General features: G+C 48.5%; 1 protein-coding gene across 1 annotated transcript in view; it reads right to left on the bottom strand.

Annotated features, from left to right (window-relative positions):
- LOC120990612 overlaps positions 1-26382 on the bottom strand; it is a 658216-nt gene that overhangs the window by 410733 nt on the left and 221101 nt on the right. Inside the window, 1 exon segment of the mRNA XM_040419532.1 lies at positions 1395-1786. Within this exon segment, the coding sequence (XP_040275466.1) occupies positions 1395-1786 (392 nt within the window).

Raw genomic sequence — 26382 nt, 5'->3', positions numbered from 1 at the left:
TCTGAACTAGGTTGAGAACTGCACCTAGAGGGGCATATCGTCATTGAATTGAAAACCCAGTCATTTATAGTCTGAGCACCTACCAAGATTAGGGTATTAATTGATCTCCGCCTAGATTTGGAACTAGGAGACTGTTCACACATTGCGGCTTTCCTGGAGGTGTGTTTTTTTTTTACTGTATTCAAGATACGCCTTTGTATTTTTATTTTGTGTTTTTAATTTCACTTGTCTGCAGAGTAGCTTTGTGTATATGAGCAAGCTAGTTAGCAGAAAATGGCATTTAATATATGCACCGAATTTGAGATGTTAAATATCATGTTATTGGTGGCAAGTAGATTTTGAGGTGTGCAACCCAGGGTTAATTGTTCCTCTGTCCACATACACCTGTCCCCCCCCCCCCTTCCTTTCCATTGGTGGACAAAGACTATTTCCCCCTAGGTGTTGCACACATCAGAAGGTTACGATTAAGAACATTGCGTGTGAAACATGTTAACCTGTGGTGGAGGGTGGTGAAGTCTTACCGATGTACTTTTAACCGGAATTGAAATAAAGACGACACAGATTTTTTCGGATGCTGGAGACTCCAGAATTTGTTTAAATATAATAACGTCTCCTCCTTCCAGTGTCTGTTATGAGCTTTACTGTAATGTTGAATATCATCTCTATTTCCAGATGTCCTGAGATCTATTTAGCCTGGAGTAAAGAGATCAGGAAGGTTGAGAATTTATTACTTTATATCCAGAAGGAACAATAAGCTCTCACATGCGCCATAGCTGCCAGGTGCCTGCTGTTTCATACAGCAAACACCAGCAGCTAATGTCCGTGACTGGCGGTAACAATGATCTCAGACTTTTAACCCAAAACATAAAACTGTTGTGTAACTGCGTTATTTTTACCATTTCACCCCACATCGAATTTTATTCCATCTCCCACTACATCATTTGCAATATTAAATGGTGGAGTTAGAAAATGCAACTTGTCCCGCAAAAAACAAGCGCTCATACAGCTATGTAAACGTAAAAATAAAAAATTCCTGGAAAGGTAGGTAGTAAAAAACGAAAATGCAAAAAACCCTCAGGGGCTGAAATGGTTAACTGTAAGGTTTAAACTATAAGTCATGAACAGAATATATGTCTTCCTAAACAGGATTTATCAGATGTTTTATAGAAGCCGTTATGTGACATCAATTAAACTTTTATATCCAAATATACAACCTGAAATTAAAACAATGTCTATGACCCAGTGATATATTGTTTCATTATATTGCGGCCCTATGGCTTCTCTCTTGTGTGACTTCACTAATGACCCCTAATTATGGCTTTAGAACCAAAAACATTTTTCTCAATCTAAATGTAGCTTCTCTCATGTGTGATTCCTCTTATGTTTTAGAAGACTTGATTTATCTGTAAAACATTTCCCACATTCTGAACATGAATATGGCTTCTCTCCTGTGTGACATCTCTCATGTATAACAAGATATGATTTCTGTGTAAAACATTTCCCACATTCTGAACATGAATACGGCTTATCCCCAGTGTGAATTCTCTCATGCATAACAAGATTGAATTTCTGTGTAAAACATTTCCCACATTCTGAACATGAATATGGCTTCTCTCCTGTGTGACATCTCTCATGTTTAACAAGATGTGATTTCCGTGTAAAACATTTACCACATTCTGAACATGGATATGGCTTCTCTCCTGTGTGACATCTCTCATGTACAACAAGATGCGATTTCCGTGTAAAACATTTACCACATTCTGAACATGAATATGGCTTCTCTCCTGTGTGAATTTTCTCATGTTTAACAAGATGGGATTTCCTTGTAAAACATTTCCCACATTCTGAACATGAATACATTTTCTCTCCTTTGTGACGTCTTCGGTGTGTAGAAAGTCCTGAGCTGTTTGTTGATTCTTTACCACAATGAATCCTTTTAATCCTTTTCTGACTTGTACTTGCGGTAATAATCTGTGATTGGTCAGGAGAAGGTTCCTCATAATTAGGAGGATTATATGACAGATCTGTACTGTGAAGTCCAGGATGTACATTAAGGGTAATGAGGTTTTCTCCTGAAGAGCACTGCTGGATATCTTCATCTAGTGGTAACATGACATTTTTACATTTCTTACTGGGATTTTCTGTTAAGATAAAAATGAAAATTTGTTTTAAAGTTGCATTTCAGCATTTATTTATATAGCACATTTAATTGCAATGTTGTTGCCCAAAGTGCTTCACAGTTTCATTAAAACATACATTTATAAAAACATTAGCAGCTGATTTGTGTAGGTGGGCTTGAAAATGAGGGAGTGGTGGCAGTTTAGAAATCATGTCCTGATTATTAAGCTCACACTCTAGCTTTTGTCACTCTGCTAGCTGCTCACACACCTGGGTTCCTACAGCGGAGAGCTTTATATTGTGAGAATCACAAGACCCAGACCTACATTTTGATTCATAGTACCGGTATGTCTCTGAAATATAAAAAATGAAGGCACAGTTGCAGTTTAGAAATTGCCCTTCAAACTTGAGGTGGCTAGAGTGGAGTTTCAATGAATGTCAATGGGCGGCGTGAGTTGCAAACAAATGGTCATATTGTGAAAACTATCAGTACTATGGCTTAGTAGCAGCAGGGATAGCTGAACGTTTTGATAGATTTGTGTAGGTGGGCATGAAAATGAGGGAGTGGTGGCAGTTTATATATCATGTTCTGATTTTTCAGCTCCCACTCTAGTTTTGAACATTCCGCTATTCATTCCTATGGGACCAATTTCACCACAAAAACGCTGATATTTCGTGAACCATTCAGCGAAACGTTTCACAAAGTAATAGCACACCAATCGGGAACAATCCGCACGTTTCGGTATATTACTGTCTATGTAGTGTAAAAACTGTGGGAGGAGTTAGGGTGGTAAATTTGGCTATAATAATAAGAATATATATATGTGAGATAACAGTAAGTGGTCTTGCCATGCAGGAATATTTAATAATGACTAAACAAAACAATTTGAAAAGTCTGACCATGTCTGGAAACAATGGAACATCTTAAGCCCCGCCCCTGCAGAACTTGCCTGTTGTTTCTATATGTGGAATTTTAACCACCTCCCGACCGCCTAACGCAGGGATGCATCCTGCGGGCAGCCGGGTTATTCCTCCTAAACGCATCGGGGCATCATCTCGCAAGACGTGAGATTTCTTGTGAACGCGCGCTCACAGGAGCGCGCGTTCACAGGATCGCAAGGTAAACGAGTTGATCTACAGCCTGCCAGCAGCGATCATTCACTGGCAGGCTGTAGATGTGATTTTTTAACATCAGAAAGGTATATTAGACGCTGTTTTGATAACAGCGTCTGATATACCTGCTACATGGTCCTCTGGTGGTCCCTTTTGCTTGGATCGTCCACCAGAGGACACAGGCAGCTCTGTATGTAGCACCACACTACACTACACCCCCCCCTGTCACTTATTAACCCCTTATTAACCCCTGATCACCCCATATAGACTCCCTGATCACCCCCCTGTCAGGCTCCATTCAGACGTCCGTATGTGTTTTAGGGATCCACGGACTAAAATGTCGGACATGCAGGACTTTTTAGTCCGGCGGCTTTCGCCGTGCTGCGTCGGAGCTTCGCCCCCGTCTCCATTATAGTCCATGGGGACGGAGCGGCGGTCCGGCGGCACGGCGAAATAGCGGAAGGACGGATCCGACATGGTGAACAGCATGTCGGATCCGTACTGCCGCAAGTGTGAAAGTAGCCTTAGCGGAAACTTGTGGGGTCATATGTGGGGTATTTATACTGCCCTGGCATTGTAGGGGCCCTAAAGCGTGAGAAGAAGTCTGGTATCCAAATGCCTAAAAATGTCCTCCTAAAAGGTACTCGTTGGACTTTCGGCCTCCGAGCATCTTGGCTGCAAGAAAGTGTCACACATGTGGTATCGCCGTACTCAGGAGAAGTAGGGCAATGTGTTTTGGGTGTCATTTTACATATAATGTTTGTGACAAAAATTGTATTTTTTGTCACAAGTTAGTGGAATATGAGACTTTGTAAGAGTAAAAAAATAAATAAAAAATAATAATTTTCCGCTAACTTGTGCCAAAAAAAAAATATTCTAGGAACTCGCCATGCCCCTCATGGAATACCTTGGGGTGTCTTCTTTCCAAAATGGGGTCACTTGTGGGGTATTTATACTGCCCTGATATTTCTGTGACTGTCCCGCTACCCTGACTGTGGCTTGTAATAAACCATGCACCTGCTGCAGAAACAACCCAATACATGGAAATGTCTACAATAAATGTGCCCTGTGTGAACACGCTCTAATGCAGCTGGAACATTCTGGGACATGCAATTACTGCTAGAAGTCACACGTTCAGTCTGAAGGGGATGAGCAGATAATCGCTTAAAGGGTGATTGCTATAAATATTTGTGGGATACCGGCGCTGGCACACAGAGGGTGGGGGAGGGTAAAAAATAATGCATATATACAGGACACTAATTATCAAGTCTCTACCTGTATCTGATAGATGTGATGTGATCCCGTTGTTCCAAGAAGCGCTGTGTAGATCTGATAGGACGCTTCTTGCTCTAACTCACACCTCGCGCACTGCCCCGGCCGGTAGCTAGCGCACGCGTGGAGGAGCCTGCAGGGATGAGCTCAGGAGCGTCTTCGTGTGACGTCACAACTTCGCTCTGGGGGCCTCCAAGGGACAAATGCCACCAACGCGTTTCTGAACCTACGGGTTCCTTCGTCAGGGATGATTCATGGTACAAGTCCTGGGGGTTAAATAGGTTTCCCATTCCCATAATCATTCCTGCAGTGTCTGCTCAGAAACCTAGGGCCACACCACTTATTACTGTACGTCCTCCCAGCCCATTATTACATAGGGCCACACCACTATTCACTGTACGTCCTCCCAGCCCATTATTACATAGGGCCACACCACTATTCACTGTACATCATCCCAGCCCATTATTACATAGGGCCACACCACTATTCACTATACGTCCTCCCAGCCCATTATTACATAGGGCCACACCACTTATTACTGTACGTCCTCCCAGCCCATTATTACATAGGGCCACACCACTATTCACTGTACATCATCCCAGCCCATTATTACATAGGGCCACACCACTATTCACTGTACGTCCTCCCAGCCCATTATTACATAGGGCCACACCACTATTTACTGTACATCCTCCCAGCCCATTATTACATAGGGCCACACCACTATTCACTGTACGTCCTCCCAGCCCATTATTACATAGGGCCACACCACTTATTACTGTACGTCCTCCCAGCCCATTATTACATAGGGCCACACCACTATTCACTGTACATCATCCCAGCCCATTATTACATAGGGCCACACCCCTATTCACTGTACGTCCTCCCAGCCCATTATTACATAGGGCCACACCACTATTTACTGTACGTCCTCCCAGCCCATTATTACATAGGGCCACACCACTATTTACTGTACGTCCTCCCAGCCCATTATTACATAGGGCCACACCACTATTCACTGTACGTCCTCCCAGCCCATTATTACATAGGGCCACACCACTTATTACTGTACGTCCTCCCAGCCCATTATTACATAGGGCCACACCACTATTCACTGTACGTCCTCCCAGCCCATTATTACATAGGGCCACACCACTATTCACTATACGTCCTCCCAGCCCATTATTACATAGGGCCACACCACTATTCACTGTACGTCCTCCCAGCCCATTATTACATAGGGCCACACCACTATTTACTGTACATCCTCCCAGCCCATTATTACATAGGGCCACACCACTATTCACTGTACGTCCTCCCAGCCCATTATTACATAGGGCCACACCACTTATTACTGTACGTCCTCCCAGCCCATTATTACATAGGGCCACACCACTATTCACTGTACATCATCCCAGCCCATTATTACATAGGGCCACACCCCTATTCACTGTACGTCCTCCCAGCCCATTATTACATAGGGCCACACCACTATTTACTGTACGTCCTCCCAGCCCATTATTACATAGGGCCACACCACTATTTACTGTACGTCCTCCCAGCCCATTATTACATAGGGCCACACCACTATTCACTGTACGTCCTCCCAGCCCATTATTACATAGGGCCACACCACTATTCACTGTACGTCCTCCCAGCCCATTATTACATAGGGCCACACCACTATTCACTGTACGTCCTCCCAGCCCATTATTACATAGGGCCACACCACTATTCACTGTACATCATCCCAGCCCATTATTACATAGGGCCACACCACTATTCACTATACGTCCTCCCAGCCCATTATTACATAGGGCCACACCACTTATTACTGTACGTCCTCCCAGCCCATTATTACATAGGGCCACACCACTATTCACTGTACATCATCCCAGCCCATTATTACATAGGGCCACACCACTATTCACTGTACGTCCTCCCAGCCCATTATTACATAGGGCCACACCACTATTTACTGTACATCCTCCCAGCCCATTATTACATAGGGCCACACCACTATTCACTGTACGTCCTCCCAGCCCATTATTACATAGGGCCACACCACTTATTACTGTACGTCCTCCCAGCCCATTATTACATAGGGCCACACCACTATTCACTGTACATCATCCCAGCCCATTATTACATAGGGCCACACCCCTATTCACTGTACGTCCTCCCAGCCCATTATTACATAGGGCCACACCACTATTTACTGTACGTCCTCCCAGCCCATTATTACATAGGGCCACACCACTATTTACTGTACGTCCTCCCAGCCCATTATTACATAGGGCCACACCACTATTCACTGTACGTCCTCCCAGCCCATTATTACATAGGGCCACACCACTTATTACTGTACGTCCTCCCAGCCCATTATTACATAGGGCCACACCACTATTCACTGTACGTCCTCCCAGCCCATTATTACATAGGGCCACACCACTATTCACTGTACGTCCTCCCAGCCCATTATTACATAGGGCCACACCACTATTCACTGTACGTCCTCCCAGCCCATTATTACATAGGGCCACACCACTATTTACTGTACATCCTCCCAGCCCATTATTACATAGGGCCACACCACTATTCACTGTACGTCCTCCCAGCCCATTATTACATAGGGCCACACCACTTATTACTGTACGTCCTCCCAGCCCATTATTACATAGGGCCACACCACTATTCACTGTACATCATCCCAGCCCATTATTACATAGGGCCACACCCCTATTCACTGTACGTCCTCCCAGCCCATTATTACATAGGGCCACACCACTATTTACTGTACGTCCTCCCAGCCCATTATTACATAGGGCCACACCACTATTTACTGTACGTCCTCCCAGCCCATTATTACATAGGGCCACACCACTATTCACTGTACGTCCTCCCAGCCCATTATTACATAGGGCCACACCACTATTCACTATACGTCCTCCCAGCCCATTATTACATAGGGCCACACCACTATTCACTGTACGTCCTCCCAGCCCATTATTACATAGGGCCACACCACTTATTACTGTACGTCCTCCCAGCCCATTATTACATAGGGCCACACCACTATTCCCTGTACGTCCTCCCAGCCCATTATTACATAGGGCCACACCACTATTCACTGTGGTGTAATAATGGGCTGGGAGGACGTACAGTAATAAGTGGTGTGGCCCTATGTAATAATGGGCTGGGAGGACTCACAGTGAATAGTGGTGTGGCCCTATGTAATAATGGGCTGGGAGGACGTACAGTGAATAGTGGTGTGGCCCTATGTAATAATGGGCTGGGATGACGTACAGTGAATAGTGGTGTGGCCCTATGTAATAATGGGCTGGGAGGACGCACAGTGAATAGTGATGTGGCCCTATGTAATAATGGGCTGGGAGGACGCACAGTGAATAGTGGTGTGGCCCTATGTAATAATGGGCTGGGAGGACGTACAGTGAATAGTGGTGTGGCCCTATGTAATAATGGGCTGGGAGGACGTACAGTGAATAGTGGTGTGGCCCTATGTAATAATGGGCTGGGAGGACGTACAGTGAATAGTGGTGTGGCCCTATGTAATAATGGGCTGGGAGGACGTACAGTGAATAGTGGTGTGGCCCTATGTAATAATGGGCTGGGAGGACGTACAGTAAATAGTGGTGTGGCCCTATGTAATAATGGGCTGGGAGGACGTATAGTGAATAGTGGTGTGGCCCTATGTAATAATGGGCTGGGAGGACTCACAGTGAATAGTGGTGTGGCCCTATGTAATAATGGGCTGGGAGGACGTACAGTGAATAGTGGTGTGGCCCTATGTAATAATGGGCTGGGATGACGTACAGTGAATAGTGGTGTGGCCCTATGTAATAATGGGCTGGGAGGACGCACAGTAAATAGTGGTGTGGCCCTATGTAATAATGGACTGGGAGGACGTACAGTGAATAGTGGTGTGGCCCTATGTAATAATGGGCTGGGAGGACGTACAGTAATAAGTGGTGTGGCCCTATGTAATAATGGGCTGGGAGGACGTACAGTGAATAGTGGTGTGGCCCTATGTAATAATGGGCTGGGAGGACGTACAGTGAATAGTGATGTGGCCCTATGTAATAATGGGCTGGGAGGACGTACAGTGAATAGTGGTGTGGCCCTATGTAATAATGGACTGGGAGGACGTACAGTGAATAGTGGTGTGGCCCTATGTAATAATGGGCTGGGAGGACGTACAGTGAATAGTGGTGTGGCCCTATGTAATAATGGGCTGGGAGGACGTACAGTAATAAGTGGTGTGGCCCTATGTAATAATGGGCTGGGATGACGTACAGTGAATAGTGGTGTGGCCCTATGTAATAATGGGCTGGGAGGACGTACAGTGAATAGTGGTGTGGCCCTATGTAATAATGGGCTGGGAGGACGTACAGTAATAAGTGGTGTGGCCCTATGTAATAATGGGCTGGGAGGACGTACAGTGAATAGTGGTGTGGCCCTATGTAATAATGGGCTGGGAGGACGTACAGTAATAAGTGGTGTGGCCCTATGTAATAATGGGCTGGGAGGACGTACAGTGAATAGTGGTGTGGCCCTATGTAATAATGGGCTGGGAGGACGTACAGTAATAAGTGGTGTGGCCCTATGTAATAATGGGCTGGGAGGACTTACAGTGAATAGTGGTGTGGCCCTATGTAATAATGGGCTGGGAGGACGTACAGTAATAAGTGGTGTGGCCCTATGTAATAATGGGCTGGGATGACGTACAGTGAATAGTGGTGTGGCCCTATGTAATAATGGGCTGGGAGGACGTACAGGGAATAGTGGTGTGGCCCTATGTAATAATGGGCTGGGATGACGTACAGTGAATAGTGGTGTGGCCCTATGTAATAATGGGCTGGGAGGACGTACAGTGAATAGTGGTGTGGCCCTATGTAATAATGTGCTGGGATGACGTACAGTGAATAGTGGTGTGGCCCTATGTAATAATGGGCTGGGAGGACGTACAGTAATAAGTGGTGTGGCCCTAGGTTTCTGAGCAGACACTGCAGGAATGATTATGGGAACGGGAAACCTATTTAACCCCCAGGACTTGTACCATGAATCATCCCTGACGAAGGAACCCGTAGGTTCAGAAACGCGTTGGTGGCATTTGTCCCTTGGAGGCCCCCAGAGCGAGGTTGTGACGTCACACGAAGACGCTCCTGAGCTCATCCCTGCAGGCTCCTCCACGCGTGCGCTAGCTACCGGCCGGGGCAGTGCGCGAGGTGTGAGTTAGAGCAAGAAGCGTCCTATCAGATCTACACAGCGCTTCTTGGAACAACGGGATCACATCACATCTATCAGATACAGGTAGAGACTTGATAATTAGTGTCCTGTATATATGCATTGTTTTTTACCCTCCCCCACCCTCTCTGTGCCAGCGCCATTCATGATCGGTGAGAGTAGGTTGGACGCTCACCCCTAATACCAGGCAGCGGCAATCTAGGCGAATACATCAGCCTCAGAGAAAGACCTGACGGCAGCGCAAGTGTCTCTGTACAAATTCAATCGCTTAAAGGGGTTGTCTGGGTCAGAGCTGAACGTGGACATCCCTCCATTCTCACCCCAGCAGCCCCCCTGACAGGAGCATCGGAGCAGTTCATGCTCTCCTTTGCCCTGGGATAAATCGCGCAGGGCAAAGGCATTTTTTGGAGATCCGGTGACGTCACCGGCACTGATGGGTGGGATTTAGCTCTGCTCTAGCCAGTAAAATGGCTAAAGCCCGCCCCTCAGAGCCGGTGACGTCACCGAACACACTGCCGGGCGGAAGTTTACGGCCGGCAGTGTGTGATTGAAAACAAAAGAGCCCGTGCCCTGGAGCGCATCGGAGCATGAGATGCTAGCCTCAGGGGGGCTGCCGGGGTGAAAAGAAGGTTATGTCCGGGTTCAGCTCTGAAACCGGACAACCACGTTAAGTGATGGACAACAGGATCACATTCAGCAATTTAAAGCCGATGCCAGACAAGAATTTTACTACAAATTTTCTCACATTTTATTGAGACACCAACGACTTAGGCGACTTTCACACTGGAGTTTTGGCTTTCCGTTTGTGAGATCCGTCATGGGCTCTCAGAAGTAATCCAAAACTGATCGGTTTTGCCCTAATGCATTCTGAAGGGAAAAGGATCCGCTATAAGAGGCTGGTGCTCCTCCATTACATGTCACTGCACACACGTGTATACACTGCACATGACGGCTCTTACCTTGTGATATAAGAGGCTGGTGCTCCTCCATTACATGTCACTGCACACACGTGTACACACTGCACATGACGGCTCTTACCCTGTGATATAAGAGGCTGGTGCTCCTCCATTACATGTCACTGCACACACGTGTATACACTGCACATGACGGGTCTTACCCTGTGATATAAGAGGCTGGTGCTCCTCTTTTACATGTCACTGCACACACGTGTACACACTGCACATGACGGCTCTTACCCTGTGATATAAGAGGCTGGTGCTCCTCCATTACATGTCACTGCACACACGTGTATACACTGCACATGACAGGTCTCACCTTGTGATATAAGAGGCTGGTGCTCCTACATTACATGTCACTGCACACACGTGTATACACTGCACATGACGGCTCTTACCCTGTGATATAAGAGGCTGGTGCTCCTCCATTACATGTCACTGCACACACATGTATACACTGCACATGACGGCTCATACCTTGTGATATAAGAGGCTGGTGCTCCTCCATTACATGTCACTGCACACACGTGTATACACTGCACATGACGGGTCTTACCTTGTGATATAAGAGGCTGGTGCTCCTCCATTACATGTCACTGCACACACGTGTACACACTGCACATGACGGCTCTTACCTTGTGATATAAGAGGCTGGTGCTCCTCCATTACATGTCACTGCACACACGTGTATACACTGCACATGACGGGTCTTACCCTGTGATATAAGAGGCTGGTGCTCCTCTTTTACATGTCACTGCACACACGTGTACACACTGCACATGACGGCTCTTACCCTGTGATATAAGAGGCTGGTGCTCCTCCATTACATGTCACTGCACACACGTGTATACACTGCACATGACAGGTCTCACCTTGTGATATAAGAGGCTGGTGCTCCTACATTACATGTCACTGCACACACGTGTATACACTGCACATGACGGCTCTTACCCTGTGATATAAGAGGCTGGTGCTCCTCCATTACATGTCACTGCACACACATGTATACACTGCACATGACGGCTCATACCTTGTGATATAAGAGGCTGGTGCTCCTCCATTACATGTCACTGCACACACGTGTATACACTGCACATGACGGGTCTTACCTTGTGATATAAGAGGCTGGTGCTCCTCCATTACATGTCACTGCACACACGTGTACACACTGCACATGACGGCTCTTACCTTGTGATATAAGAGGCTGGTGCTCCTCCATTACATGTCACTGCACACACGTGTATACACTGCACATGACGGCTCTTACCTTGTGATATAAGAGGTTGGTGCTCCTCCATTACATGTCACTGCACACACGTGTATACACTGCACATGACGGCTCTTACCCTGTGATATAAGAGGCTGGTCCTCCTCCATTACATGTCACTGCACACACGTGTATACACTGCACATGACGGCTCTTACCTTGTGATATAAGAGGCTGGTGCTCCTCCATTACATGTCACTGCACACACGTGTATACACTGCACATGACTGGTCTTACCTTGTGATATAAGAGGCTGGTGCTCCTCCATTACATGTCACTGCACACACGTGTATACACTGCACATAACGGGTGTTACCTTGTGATATAAGAGGCTGGTGCTCCTCCATTACATGTCACTGCACACACGTGTATACACTGCACATGACGGCTCTTACCCTGTGATATAAGAGGCTGGTGCTCCTCCATTACATGTCACTGCACACACGTGTATACACTGCACATGACGGCTCTTACCCTGTGATATAAGAGGCTGGTGCTCCTCCATCATGGCCTCCTTGTACAGGTCCTTGTGTCCTTCTATATACTCCCACTCCTCCATGGAGAAATAGACAGTGACGTCCTGACACCTTATAGGAACCTGACAACACAATGACACCGTCATCACCCAGACCCCTCCAGTGCTGTTACTGGAGAATTTCCCAGCATTCCCAGCAGTGTCACCTCTCCAGTCAGCAGCTCCATCATCTTGTGGGTGAGTTCTAGGATCTTCTGCTCATGTATCAGGGGGTGAGGGGGAGGCTCTGTGATGGGGTGAGGGGTCCTGATCCGCCCTCCTGACTCCTGGAGATGGATGATGGGAGTCACACAGTCCCCCGATGTCTTCTTCACTATTGTGTACTCCTGTGGATGGAGAGAGACACTTAGGGAATAAACCCTTCAGGGGCCATGTGCTCTCCTCCTGGTACAACGTGCCTACTTACCTCCTCATGGCTCCTACAACATGACTATTGGTCACTGGTCACATGACACATCACTCACCATATTGGGGGCTGATCTCCAGGTTCTCCATCACTTGGAAGGTCTGGAGGCCGTTCTCCAGGACCCTGGACTCTTCCTATCACTTCCTATGATGGATTCTCCTCCCAAAGTCTGACTTGTTACAGAATAGTGATGAGCAGCATAGGCAATATTCGTATTTGCAAAATATTGCAAATTTTTGCCCTAATATTTGCCATAAATTTGCAAATTCTAGAATACTTGAGTCACTTTTACTACATTTTTCAAGCTACTAGAAGTTTTCTGAGACTGGAGAAAATGGTTGGCAGAACAATCGCTTTATAGCATGTATGTATGGACAGCAGAACCTATCAGCTCCACTATATCAGGATATAACTGTCACGGATGATGTTGCAGATAGCTGGAAGTTATGAATAAACGTCCGACTGGCTTGATCCCAAACTAAGGAGCATATAGGTGACCCCTATAAAACCCCAAGAGCTCACCCTGACTGCTAAGCACATACAAGGGTCTCAGAGGTAGACAATTGTATGCCCACGTACCTAAGACTCTGTGACACCTGAAAACCCTATAATAGTGAGGGGACACGACCACCGGCTCCCTGCACTTCATACGGAGGGAGTCAGGGTCACCTAGAATCAAGCCAGCAAGGAAACACAATACATGAAAGGACTTATCTGAACAAGCAGCAGCAGAAGACTCCAGCAGTGAACACTTCAATCCAGAAAGTAGTATAAACCGCAAAGTGAGGCAGTATGGGAGGGAATATAAAGGAAAGAGGATTAGTCTAAATAGGTGACACCTGGGAGAAGGAAAGGAGATGAGAAAGTGAAACCAAAACAAAGATCATTATGCAAGAGGTAGAGAAGGATGTCAGTCAGACCTTCTCACAGAACTGGCGGTGACAGTAGCCCTCCCTCTACGGGTGGACTCCGGACACTCAGAACCCACCTTCTCAGGATGAGACCTATGGAAAGCCTTGATGAGACGAGTGACCTTAATGTCCGCCACTGGGACCCACATCCTCTCCTCAGGACCATAACCCCCACAATCCTAGAATCCACAATCCTAGAGACCTGGAATTCAAGATTACCATCAACAAAAATCTAAGGAGGAGGCAAAAGGAGGGTACAGTGGGTTGGACATAAGGTTTTAATAGGGACCTGTGAAAAACATTATGGATCTTCCAAGTCTGAGGAAGATCAAGACGAAGGCAACGGGATTGATGACGGACAAGATCTTGTAAGGCCCAATAAACTTAGGACCCAACTTCAAGGAGGGAACCTTCAGTTTGATATTCTTTGTAGACAACCACACCAGATCACCCACATTCAGGTCCGGACCAGACACACGTCTCTTATCCGCCACACGCTTATATCTCTCACTCATCCTCTTCAGATTACCCTGAATCTTTTGCCAAATAAATGACAAAGACGAGGAAAATCTCTCCTCATCTGCAATTTGCTGAAAAATGGCAGAGGAAATCAAGCTCCAGAGGGGCCCCTGCTTCAAAGCCGCAGCCAGATAGCAGAAGACTCCTAGCAGGCCACATTTTGTTACATTTCACACCTCCAGTCAGACTGCACGGGATCCTGCAGGAAAACCCCCAGCAGGAGATATCAGCCCTTGCCAGGATCAATGCTACCACCCAAACATGTTGGCACCTACATTTCATAAGGAATTATGAATCGCTCGGCCATCGCAGGCGCAAACCGGATACATAATTGAGTCCCGGTGGCCACGATGAACGTGCCCATGGTTTCCTTGAGGCTAGGATGCCAGGAGAGGAAGATATACATATCTCCCCACAGACACCAATTAACGGTACCATGTTTGGGCTCTACTTGTAGCCGGAACCCAGGCGGATCCGTTGGTCCCAGACCATCTCCCTGTGACCTTCCGGCCTGGAGCTATGAACCCTAAAGAGTTTTGTGGGTCATTTGCTGCCAGCCCAGCAAGGGGGGGGGGGGGGGGGGGGGGGGGGGGGGCCCCTCCCAAAGGCCGGGAGGGGAGAGGCTGTCTACAGGTTAAAATGCTTGTGCCAGCAAACGGGCGTGTCTTTCTCTGAAGAAGGGTCACATCGTGTAATGTGTTTAGGGGGACCCAGGAAATAGCTGAGATCATGGCCCTTCATGTGGACTCCAGCAAAGAACACATCACAACCCCAAAGGAACTTTCATCTTACCCGTTAACTGAAGTTTGCTCTGCTTAAAGGGGTTATCCCACTTTGCGTTTTTATACTTACCTGCTGCCACCGCGCGTTCACTTCCTGGATTCTGGCTGGGGGCGGGCTTCATCTTGATTGAAGTCTTCTCCCGGCCGGGCCGCGCACTGGACTGAACGCGCACGCCGCTGCGCATGCGCCATGGTGACTTATTTCTGGCCAGTATAGTACAGAGCCGGCATGCGCGTTCGCAGCTCTGTACTATTCTGGCCGGGAAGAAGTCCCTGCCGCGCATGTGCGGCAGCGTGCGCACCAGCGTGCGCGATTAGGACAGCGAGTGGCCCGGCTGGGAGAAAAGAAGGAGTCTTCTGGGTAAGCGCGACCATCGGGATTTTGCAGAAGAGCGGTGGTCGTAACCAGGGGAGACCGAGTCACAACAATAAGGTAAGTGGGGATGAATTTTATCCTAATCGGTGGGAATTTGTTAATAAAGTATATTTACAAAAATGATCACTGTCAAATCATTAACAGATTTAACAGTGATCATTATGATGGGATAACCCCTTTAACCCTGTTGTACCCACATAACCCGTATCTGTAACCTCAGACCACTGTATATATTCTCTGTGTATATTGTGTTATATCTCGTGAGCCCTTACGGTGATTAAATATATAATCTAATCCTATGCTATCTGGTATCTCGATCACGAATCCCCACGTCCGTGTTTCGGCCTAGTTATAAGCTACCGCGGGTTGGTTTCTCACCCAATATAATCCCATTTGCGGACCGGGTTTATATCAAATGAGAAGCTGGTGGCAGATACCCGGGCTGAGACAGCGCTGTTTTCACTGCGGCAGTGTAAAGGCTCGCTCAGCTTGTTGCCTCTCTGTGCCCGCGTGGACAGGAGGCATCTGTGTAAACTGTACCAAGCTGACCTTATGTGTTCCCAGGGAGGGCGTAAAGTCACGTTTTGGTAACCAGTGACCATATCGCGTCTCGTGAGCTCGACATAGGTGACATCAAGCGGGCACGACGCGTGGTATTCATCACAGATGCCGAAGTGTTTAGGAAGGCAGAGTATTGTATTTTGCGTACTCACAAGCTTGCCGTCCTTGCCAGTGGCGTGCCTAGGGTGTTTGGCACCTGGGGCGGGTCCTTTCTCTGGTACCCCCCCTCCCCAATAATAAAAAAAAAAAAAAAAAAAAATTGTACTCCCTCACAGTAGTATTACCCTCATTGTACAACCTTCACAGTAGTTTTGTACAGATGTGTGCCCCTCACAGTAGTTATGCCCACATTGTGCCCCCTTCATAGTAATAATCCCCATCGTGCCCCCTTCACAGTAATAATCCCCACTGTGCCCCCTCCAAAATAGTAATGCTCTCTGTGCCCCCTCCATAGTAATAAAGTCCTCTGTGCCCCCTCCATAGTAATAATGTCCTCTGTGCCCCCTCCATAGTAATAAAGTCCTCTGTGCCCCCTCCATAGTAATAAAGTCCTCTGTGCCCCCTCCATAGTAATAAAGCCCTCTGTGCCCCCTCCATAGTAATAAAGCCCTCTGTGCCCCCTCCATAGTAATAAAGTCCTCTGTGCCCCCTCCATAGTAATAAAGTCCTCTGTGCCCCCTCCATAGTAATAATGTCCTCTGTGCCCCCTCCATAGTAATAAAGTCCTCTGTGCCTCCTCCATAGTAATAAAGCCCTCTGTGCCCCCTCCATAGTAATAAAGTCCTCTGTGCCCCCTCCATAGTAATAAAGTCCTCTGTGCCCCTCCATAGTAATAAAGCCCTCTGTGCCCCCTCCATAGTAATAAAGTCCTCTGTGCCCCCTCCATAGTAATAAAGCCCTCTGTGCCCCCTCCATAGTAATAAAGTCCTCTTTACCTCCTCTCTATAATAAACCACAGTAACTACTCCCCTTGTCCCGTTCCTGAAGCTCACAGACCTTTCTTCCCTGCAGGCACAGATCGCTCTGCAGCCCTGTGTGGGCGGAGCTTATGCAGATTTCTGTGCTGCTGGCTCCACCCACACAGGCTGGGAGTGCAATCTGTGCCTGCAGGCTGAATGGTGGAGCGGGGAGAAGTCTTCCTGTTTCTCCATTCTGTGCGCCTCCGGCCTGAAGGAGGAGAGGAGCGCGGGGAGCGGAGCGGGGAGTGACAGGAGCCAGCGCCCTGCGCTCCAGCAATGAGCGCTTCCATCTGTATTGATGGAAATCTGGATTCAGCATCTGTATTGATGGAAGCGCTCATTGCCCCTTAGTACGCCACTGGTCCTTGCTTCCTGCTCCTCGCTGGCTGGCAGGCTGGATGTCGGGGGATCGGCTCTTCTGACAGACGTGCGCGGCGTGGTGCCTCTGCTGAAGGAAGTGTTTTTCTTCTTAAAGCTGCAGCGCTGGGACAAGTCGCAAATGGCGATAAGACTTAAAAGTCTTATCATGTGCAAATTCCTGGTCGCATTGGTGACCATGGTGGTCGTCATCTGGACCACTGGATCATGGGAACTGATGGAAAGAATCTAGAATATTTGTGATTACGAAGACATAGCGCTATATTCTACATCTTCACGGATTCTCAAAGTGCCGATATCAGCGATAAATATTAGCGATTAGACTATTCATATCAGCAATATTACAGAATACAATACAGAGGAGAGAAATCTAGAAAAGTTTACCTCTCCGCTCAGCAGGGAGATGATCTCCAAGGTGAGGTCTAATATTCTTCTGCTGATCTCCTTCCTGTCCATCCTTGGTGGTCGTTCAGGAGAAGAGGAGAGAACTGGAGGAGCTGGAGGCTTCTAGTACTGCAGGCGCCTTTATGAGAAGAGGAGAGGAAATCATCCAGGGGACAAGACCAGATGTCACCTCCAGAACCGCACTTCCTGAGCCTGGAGGGGCCCCGCTTCTCAGAGCCCCCACCACATTGATTCCAGGGGCCCCAACATGGAGATCTCTGGTGGCTCCACAGGAGATAAATGTCTGATAGATGCAGGTCCCACCTCTGGGCTGTGCTCAGCTGTGTCCACAACTCCTAGAGAAGAGACTGGAGAGAGCTGAGCTCAGGCCGGGCCCCGCTCCATTCATTCTCCTCCTGGAGGCAGGGGCCCCTCACCAGGACAGTCAGGGGCCAGCGAATGATGACAACCCCCACTATCCACACTACTCCTCCCCCATCATACTAAGCTGAGGAGCGGAGAAGGATTCCTTGTGTGTAATGAAGGAGAATCTCCAGAGGTGACATGTCTGAGCTCTCCACCACACTGTCTCCTCACAGCTCATCTTACCTGCAGGCTGGAGGAATGGCTGATACCAGAGAGAACAAGAGCCCTTTGAAGTACCCTGAGGCTGACACATGACAGTGATGTCATTACAGGTCCTTCACCCCATCTTCTCTACTCCAATGCTGAGCCCCGCCCCCTGCACTGGTCACATGACGGTGACGTCACCCCAGGTCCTTCACCACTGCTGAACCCCGCCCCCTGCACTGATCACATGACGGTGACGTCACCCCAGGTCCTTTACCACCTCTTCTACTCTCCACTGAGCCCCGCCCCCTGCACTGATCACATGACAGTGACATCATCGCAGGTCCTTTAGCACCTCTTCTCTTCACTGCTGAGCCCCACCCCCTGCACCGATCACATGACGGTGACGTCACCCCAGGTCCTTCACCACCTCTAATCCTTTCTACTACTGAGCCCCGCCCCCTGCACTGATCACATGACGGTGACGTCCCCCCAGGTCCTTCAGCACCTCTTCTCCTCTCCACTGCTGAGCCACGCCCCCTGCACTGATCACATGACGGTGATGTCACCCCAGGTCCTTCAGCTCTGGCAGTGCAGCAGATACTGGGCAGGTCCTGGTCGGTAGTCACTGCTGTGCCCCGCCCCCTGTACTGATCACATGACGGTGACGTCACCCCAGGTCCTTCAGCTCTGGCAGTGCAGCAAATACTGGGCAGGTCCTGGTCGGTAGTCACTGCTGTGCCCCGCCCCCTGTACTGATCACATGACGGTGACGTCACCCCAGGTCCTTCAGCTCCGGCAGTGCAGCAGATACTGGGCAGGTCCTGGTCGGTAGTCAGGGCTCTTGTTCTCTCTGGTATCAGCCATTCCTCCAGCCTGCAGGTAAGATGAGCTGTGAGGAGACAGTGTGGTGGAGAGCTCAGACATGTCACCTCTGGAGATTCTCCTCCATTACACACAAGGAATCCTTCTCCGCTCCTCAGCTTAGTATGATGCGGGAGGAGTAGTGGGGATAGTGGGGGTTGTCATCATTCGCTGGCCCCTGACTGTCCTGGTGAGGGGCCCCTGCCTCCAGGAGGAGAATGAATGGAGCGGGGCCCGGCCTGAGCTCAGCTCTCTCCAGTCTCTTCTCTAGGAGTTCTGGACACAGCTGAGCACAGCCCAGAGGTGGGACCTGCATCTACCAGACATTTATCTCCTGTGGAGCCACCAGAGATCTCCATGTGGGGGCCCCTGGAATCTATGTGGTGGGGGTTCTGAGAAGCGGGGCCCCTCCAGGCTCAGGAAGTGCGGTTCTGGAGGTGACATCTGGTCTTGTCCCCTGGATGATTTCCTCTCCTCTTCTCATAAAGGCGCCTGCAGTACTAGAAGCCTCCAGCTCCTCCAGTTCTCTCCTCTTCTCCTGAACGACCACCAAGGATGGACAGGAAGGAGATCAGCAGAAGAATATTAGACCTCACCTTGGAGATCATCTCCCTGCTGAGCGGAGAGGTAAACTTTTCTAGATTTCTCTCCTCTTTATTGTATTCTGTAATATTGCTGATATGAATATTCTGATCGCTAATTTTTATCGCTGATATCGGCACTTTGACAATCCGTGAAGATGTAGAATATAGCGCTAGATCTTCGTAATTTCAAATATTCTAGATTCTTTTCATCAGTTCCCATGATCCAGTGGTCCAGATCACGACCACCATGGTCACCAATGCGACCAGGAATTTGCACATGATAAGACTTTTAAGTCTTATCGCCATTTGCGACTTGTCCCATCGCAGCGCTGCAGCTTTAAGAAGAAAAAAACTTCCTTCAGCAGAGGCACCACACCGTGCACGTCTGTCAGAAGAGCCAATCCCCCGACATCCAGCCTGCCAGCCAGCGAGGAGCAGGAAGCAAGGACCAGTGGCGTACTAAGGGGCGGGGGGAATATGCATAAGCTCCACCCATACAGGGCTGCAGAGCGATCTGTGCCTGCAGGGAAGAAAGGTCTGTGAGCTTCAGGAACGGGACAAGGTGAGAAGTTACTGTGGTTTATTATAGAGAGGAGGTAAAGAGGACTTTATTACTATGGAGGGGGCACATAGGGCTTTATTACTATGGAGGGGCACAGAGGACTTTATTACTATGGAGGGGGCACAGAGGGCTTTATTACTATGGAGGGGGCACAGAGGGCTTTATTACTATGGAGGGGGCACAGAGGACTTTATTACTATGGAGGAGGCACAGAGGACTTTATTACTATGGAGGGGGCACAGAGGACATTATTACTATGGAGGGGGCACAGAGGACTTTATTACTATGGAGGGGGCACAGAGGACTTTATTACTATGGAGGGGGCACAGAGGACTTTATTACTATGGAGGGGGCACAGAGGACTTTATTACTATGGAGGGGGCACAGAGGGCATTATTACTATGGAGGGGGCACAGAGGGCATTATTACTATGGAGGGGGCACTGTCACGGCGGACGTACACTTAGTACAAAAGATAACACTCCAACCAGGCTCTGGACGAGAGACAGGGGAAGGGTCACCTCCTAGCTTATCCCTGACCTCTTTCCCTGCACTGCTCAGCCCACAGCAGACCTTGATGGTAGGTGTGCTAGTGTCCTCCAGCCTTGGCTAACAAAACCCTGAACTCCCTCAGATAGTGAAGTGGGGAGATAGGAGCAGCCTGCTCGCACAGAACCTGGATGGAATAGAAGACACAAACAACCGAACTAGAAATGACACTTATCTCTGAGAGCAGGAACTGACAGCTAAGCTTCCCAGACCAGAATGAACAGTATAATCCACTCTGGACACTGGGCAGTGTGCTATTTAAACTAAAGACCCCACCCAGTGCACCTGATGAGAGGCGGATCCAGCACGGCTCCAAAGCAACATTAAACTTGTGCTGCTATCCTGGCTGACCTCCGCACATCGTCAAAGTGGGGCATGACAGTACCCCCCCTTCTACGGGTGACCTCCTGACACCCCGGACCAACCTTATCCGGATGGTACCTATGAAAGGCCCTCACCAGTCGGCTGGCGTTGACATCAGACGCCGAAACCCACATCCTCTCCTCAGGACCGTATCCCCTCCAGTGCACCAGGTACTGGAGGGAGCCCCGAAGAACTCTCGAGTCGAGAATCCTGGAGATCTTGAACTCCAAGTTTCCCTCGACTAGAACAGGAGGAGGAGGCAATGGCGATGGTTCCACCGGTTTAACATATTTTTTTAGTAAAGACTTGTGGAAGACATCATGGATCCTCCAAGTCTGCGGAAGATCCAGCCGAAACGCCACCGGATTGATCACCGCAGAAATCTTATACGGACCAACAAATCTTGGACCCAGTTTCCAAGATGGCACTCTCAACTTGATATTCTTAGTGGACAACCACACCAGATCACCCACACACAGGTCCAGACCAGTCACACGTCTCCTGTCAGCCATTCGTTTATACCTTTCACCCATCTTCTCCAAATTCCCTTGAATCCTCCGCCAGATAGGGGACAAGGCAGAAGAGAATCTCCCCTCCTCTGGCATCCCGGAGGAACCAGACCCAGAAAAGGTACCAAACTGAGGATGGAAACTGTATGCGCCAAAAAATGGCGACTTACCCGTGGACTCCTGCCTACGGTTATTCAATGCAAATTCTGCTAAGGACAAGAATGAGGACCAGTCCTCCTGATTCTCAGCCACAAAGCACCTCAAGTAGGTCTCCAGGTTTTGATTGGTACGCTCCGTCTGACCATTCGACTGTGGATGAAAAGCCGACGAGAAAGAAAGTTGAATGCCAAGCCGAGAGCAGAACGCCCTCCAAAACCTGGAGACAAACTGCGTGCCCCTATCAGAGACAATATCCGAAGGAATACCGTGCAATTTCACAATATTATCCACAAAGATTTGCGCAAGAGTCTTAGCGTTAGGCAGACTCGTAAGTGGTATAAAGTGAGCCATTTTACTTAAACGGTCGACTACCACCAAAATCACTGTTCTCCCAGAGGAACTCGGCAGATCCGTAATAAAGTCCATAGACAAGTGCGTCCAAGGACGAGATGGAATAGACAATGGAAGAAGTGAACCAGGCGGTCGAGTATGAGCAACCTTTGACCAAGCGCAGGTTTCACAAGCTGTCACGTAATTCTCAATACTCTTACGCAACCCTGGCCACCAGAACCTCCGGGACACCAGATCACAGGTGGACTTACCACCAGGATGTCCCGCGAGAACAGTATCGTGATGTTCCTTGAACACCTTGTATCGTAGGCCCTCAGGAACAAACAACCTCCCTGGGGGACACGAACCAGGAGCCCCCTCCTGAGCTCCCAATACCTCCATCTCCAATTCAGGGTACAGAGCGGAGACCACCACCCCATCCGCCAAAATAGGCGCTGGATCTTCTGAATCACCTCCCCCAGGGAAGCTGCGAGACAAGGCATCTGCCTTGACGTTCTTGACCCCTGGGCGAAAGGTAACCACGAAATTGAACCTGGTAAAAAACAATGACCATCTGGCCTGTCTAGGGTTCAGACGCTTGGCAGATTGCAGGTAGGCCAAATTCTTATGGTCTGTATACACCGTAACGGGGTGGGACGCCCCCTCTAACCAGTGACGCCATTCCTCAAAGGCCAACTTGATAGCCAACAACTCCCTATCTCCAACATCATAATTCCTCTCGGCGACCGAGAGCTTCCTGGAGAAGAAGGCACACAGGACCCACTTGCCAGGAGAAGAACCCTGCGAAAGCACCGCCCTAACCCCCACCTCTGATGCATCAACCTCCACCACGAATGGCTGAGATACATCCGGCTGCACCAGAATAGGAGCAGACGCAAAACGCTCCTTAATAGCCGAAAAGGCCTGCAATGCCTCATCCGACCAGACAGAGACATCAGCGCCCTTCTTGGTCATATCAGTAAGGGGTTTGACTAGTGTGGAATAATTCGAAATAAATTTTCTATAATAATTCGTAAACCCCAAGAACCGCATCAAAGCTTTCTGATTCTCCGGTCGGTCCCACTCCAGAACCGCCCGGACCTTTTCGGGGTCCATACGAAAACCGGAATCAGAAAGCATATATCCCAAGAATGGAAGCTCTTGCACCGCAAGTTTAGCATATAACTTATTCTCCCGAAGGATTGTCAAAACCTGTCTCACATGATCCTGATGGGTCTTCAGATCAGGAGAATAAATTAAGATGTCATCTAGGTAAACTACTACGAACCTTCCTACCAAGTGATGAAAAATATCATTGACGAATCGCTGAAATACCGCTGGCGCATTCGTCAACCCAAAAGGCATTACCAGGTTCTCAAAATGACCCTCGTGCGTATTGAAGGCCGTTTTCCACTCATCCCCCTCCTTGATCCTGATCAGATTGTATGCTCCTCTCAAATCCAACTTAGAGAACACCTTGGCTCCAACAAACTGATCAAAAAGATCAGAGATCAAAGGCAGGGGATATGGATCCCGGACTGTAATACGATTCAACTCCCGAAAGTCCAAACACGGTCTCAGTGATCCATCTTTCTTCTTTACGAAGAACAAACCTACTGCCACTGGAGACTTGGATGGTCTGATATGACCCTTTGCCAAACTCTCGGCGACATATTTTCGCATGACCTCTCTCTCAGGTTGAGAGAGGTTGTAAAGCCGAGACTTAGGCAATTTAGCCCCCGGAATGAGATTCACTGGACAATCATAGTCTCGATGAGGGGGCAATTCCTGAGCCCCACCCTCCGAAAAGACATCCGAAAAATCTGAGAGATACTGAGGCAAGGCCGTAATGGACACTTCAGCGATAGATGTGACAAGACAATTATCCGAACAAAACTTGCTCCGACCAATGATTTGTCTCGCTTGCCAGTCTATAATTGGGTTATGTTTAGACAACCATGGCAACCCCAACACTATTGGAGCTGATAAATCCTTTATGACAAAACAATAAATAATTTCAGCATGTGAATCACCCACCCTTAAATGAATACCATGAACAATGTGAGTAAGGCTCCTTTGAGAAAGAGGGAAAGAATCAATAGCAAAAACAGGAATCTCGTTCTCTAACGTGCAAGTACTTAGTCCCAAGCCCTGAAGAAAAAGAAAGTCAATTAAATTTACCCCAGCACCACAATCAAGGAATACATCAACAAACATATTTCTAGACTCTAGCGCCACCATAGCTGAAAGGAGAAAACGGGAACTGCAGGGAGCTTGCATACCCGTCTGCTCCACCACACCATTCGTACAACCAAGTGTGAGGGGAGGTTTTTTTTTCTTTTTTCTTTTTCTCTTCTACCTGTGGTTTAACATAAGGACAAGAAAAAATAAAATGACCCTTCTTCCCACAATAGAAACATAGATTGTGCACTTTTTGAAAGTTTCTACTATCAGAATGGCCAGTAATCTGACCTAACTGCATGGGTTCCTCCCCTACCCCAGAGTAACAAGCAATATCACCCTGGGCAGCTGGTGAAACAAAACCGCACACGGGAGGAATCCCCTGCACAGAGGGACCCTTACACCTCTCTCTGATACGTCTATCCAAACGTATAGCCAAAGACATCGCATTCTCCAAAGTATCTGGGTATTCATGAAAAGCCAGGGCATCTTTCAACCTTTCAGATAACCCCTGACAAAACTGACTACGTAACGCGGGGTCGTTCCACCTCGACTCAGTAGCCCACCTCCTAAACTCTGTGCAGTAAACCTCAGCAGTATGTTTACCCTGTAGTAAGTTACGTAATCTCGACTCCACCATCGAAACTCGATCTGGGTCATCGTAAATCAATCCCAGGGCTTCAAGAAATTCCTCCACCGACCGGAGGGCCGGAGAACCGGGCGGCAGAGAAAAAGGCCCAGGATTGCGCGTCCCCTTTAAGCAAAGAAATGATGATACCCACCCTCTGATCTTCATTACCTGAAGAAAATGGGCACAATCTAAAGTACAACTTACATGACTCTTTGAAGCGGAAAAAATCATCAGTACCCCCTGCAAATTTCTCAGGAAGAGCGACTTTAGGCTCCCCAACAATTTGACCTGTACCTGCTGCCAGCACCCTCTGACACTGTGTGACCGAACTACGCAGATCCGCAACCTCTAGGGATAAACCCTGCATGCGGTCAGCCAGTGCATCAATTGACGCCATCACAAAAGCGCTGAGCAATGGCCGTCACAGTATGGCGGATTATAATGTCACGGCGGACGTACACTTAGTACAAAAGATAACACACCAACCAGGCTCTGGACGAGAGACAGGGGAAGGGTCACCTCCTAGCTTATCCCTGACCTCTTTCCCTGCACTGCTCAGCCCACAGCAGACCTTGATGGTAGGTGTGCTAGTGTCCTCCAGCCTGGGCTAACAAAACCCTGAACTCCCTCAGATAGTGAAGTGGGGAGATAGGAGCAGTCTGCTCGCACAGAACCTGGATGGAATAGAAGACACAAACAACCGAACTAGAAATGACACTTATCTCTGAGAGCAGGAACTGACAGCCAACCTTCCCTCCAAGCTTCCCAGACCAGAATGAACTGTATAATCCGCTCAGGACACTGGGCAGTGTGCTATTTAAACTAAAGACCCCACCCAGTGCACCTGATGAGAGGCGGATCCAGCACGGCTCCAAAGCAACATTAAACTTGTGCTGCTATCCTGGCTGACCTCCGCACATCGTCAAAGTGGGGCATGACAGGCACAGAGGGCTTTATTACTATGAAGGGGGCACAGAGGGCTTTATTACTATGGAGGGGGCACAATGAGGGCAATACTACTGTGCGGGGGTACAATTTATTTTTAAGTAATGGGGAGGGGGGGAAGGGGTACCAGAGAAAGGACCTGCCCCGGGGTGCCAAACACTCTAGGCACGCCACTGGTAAGGACGGCAAGCTTGTGAGTACACAAGTACAATTCTCTGCCTTCCTAAACGCTTCGGCATCCACATAGTAAATGGGGTAGTCTGACTGGCTGCAGACCATAGCTGGTGCATTATCAGGAGGCCCCTGTGCTGTTCCCCCTCCCCCGACACACTTC

Source organism: Bufo bufo, chromosome 2 (assembly GCF_905171765.1).
Source record: "Bufo bufo chromosome 2, aBufBuf1.1, whole genome shotgun sequence".
Classification (NCBI taxonomy): Eukaryota; Metazoa; Chordata; class Amphibia; order Anura; family Bufonidae; genus Bufo; species Bufo bufo.
This window is presented reverse-complemented; position numbering and strand designations above follow the sequence as displayed.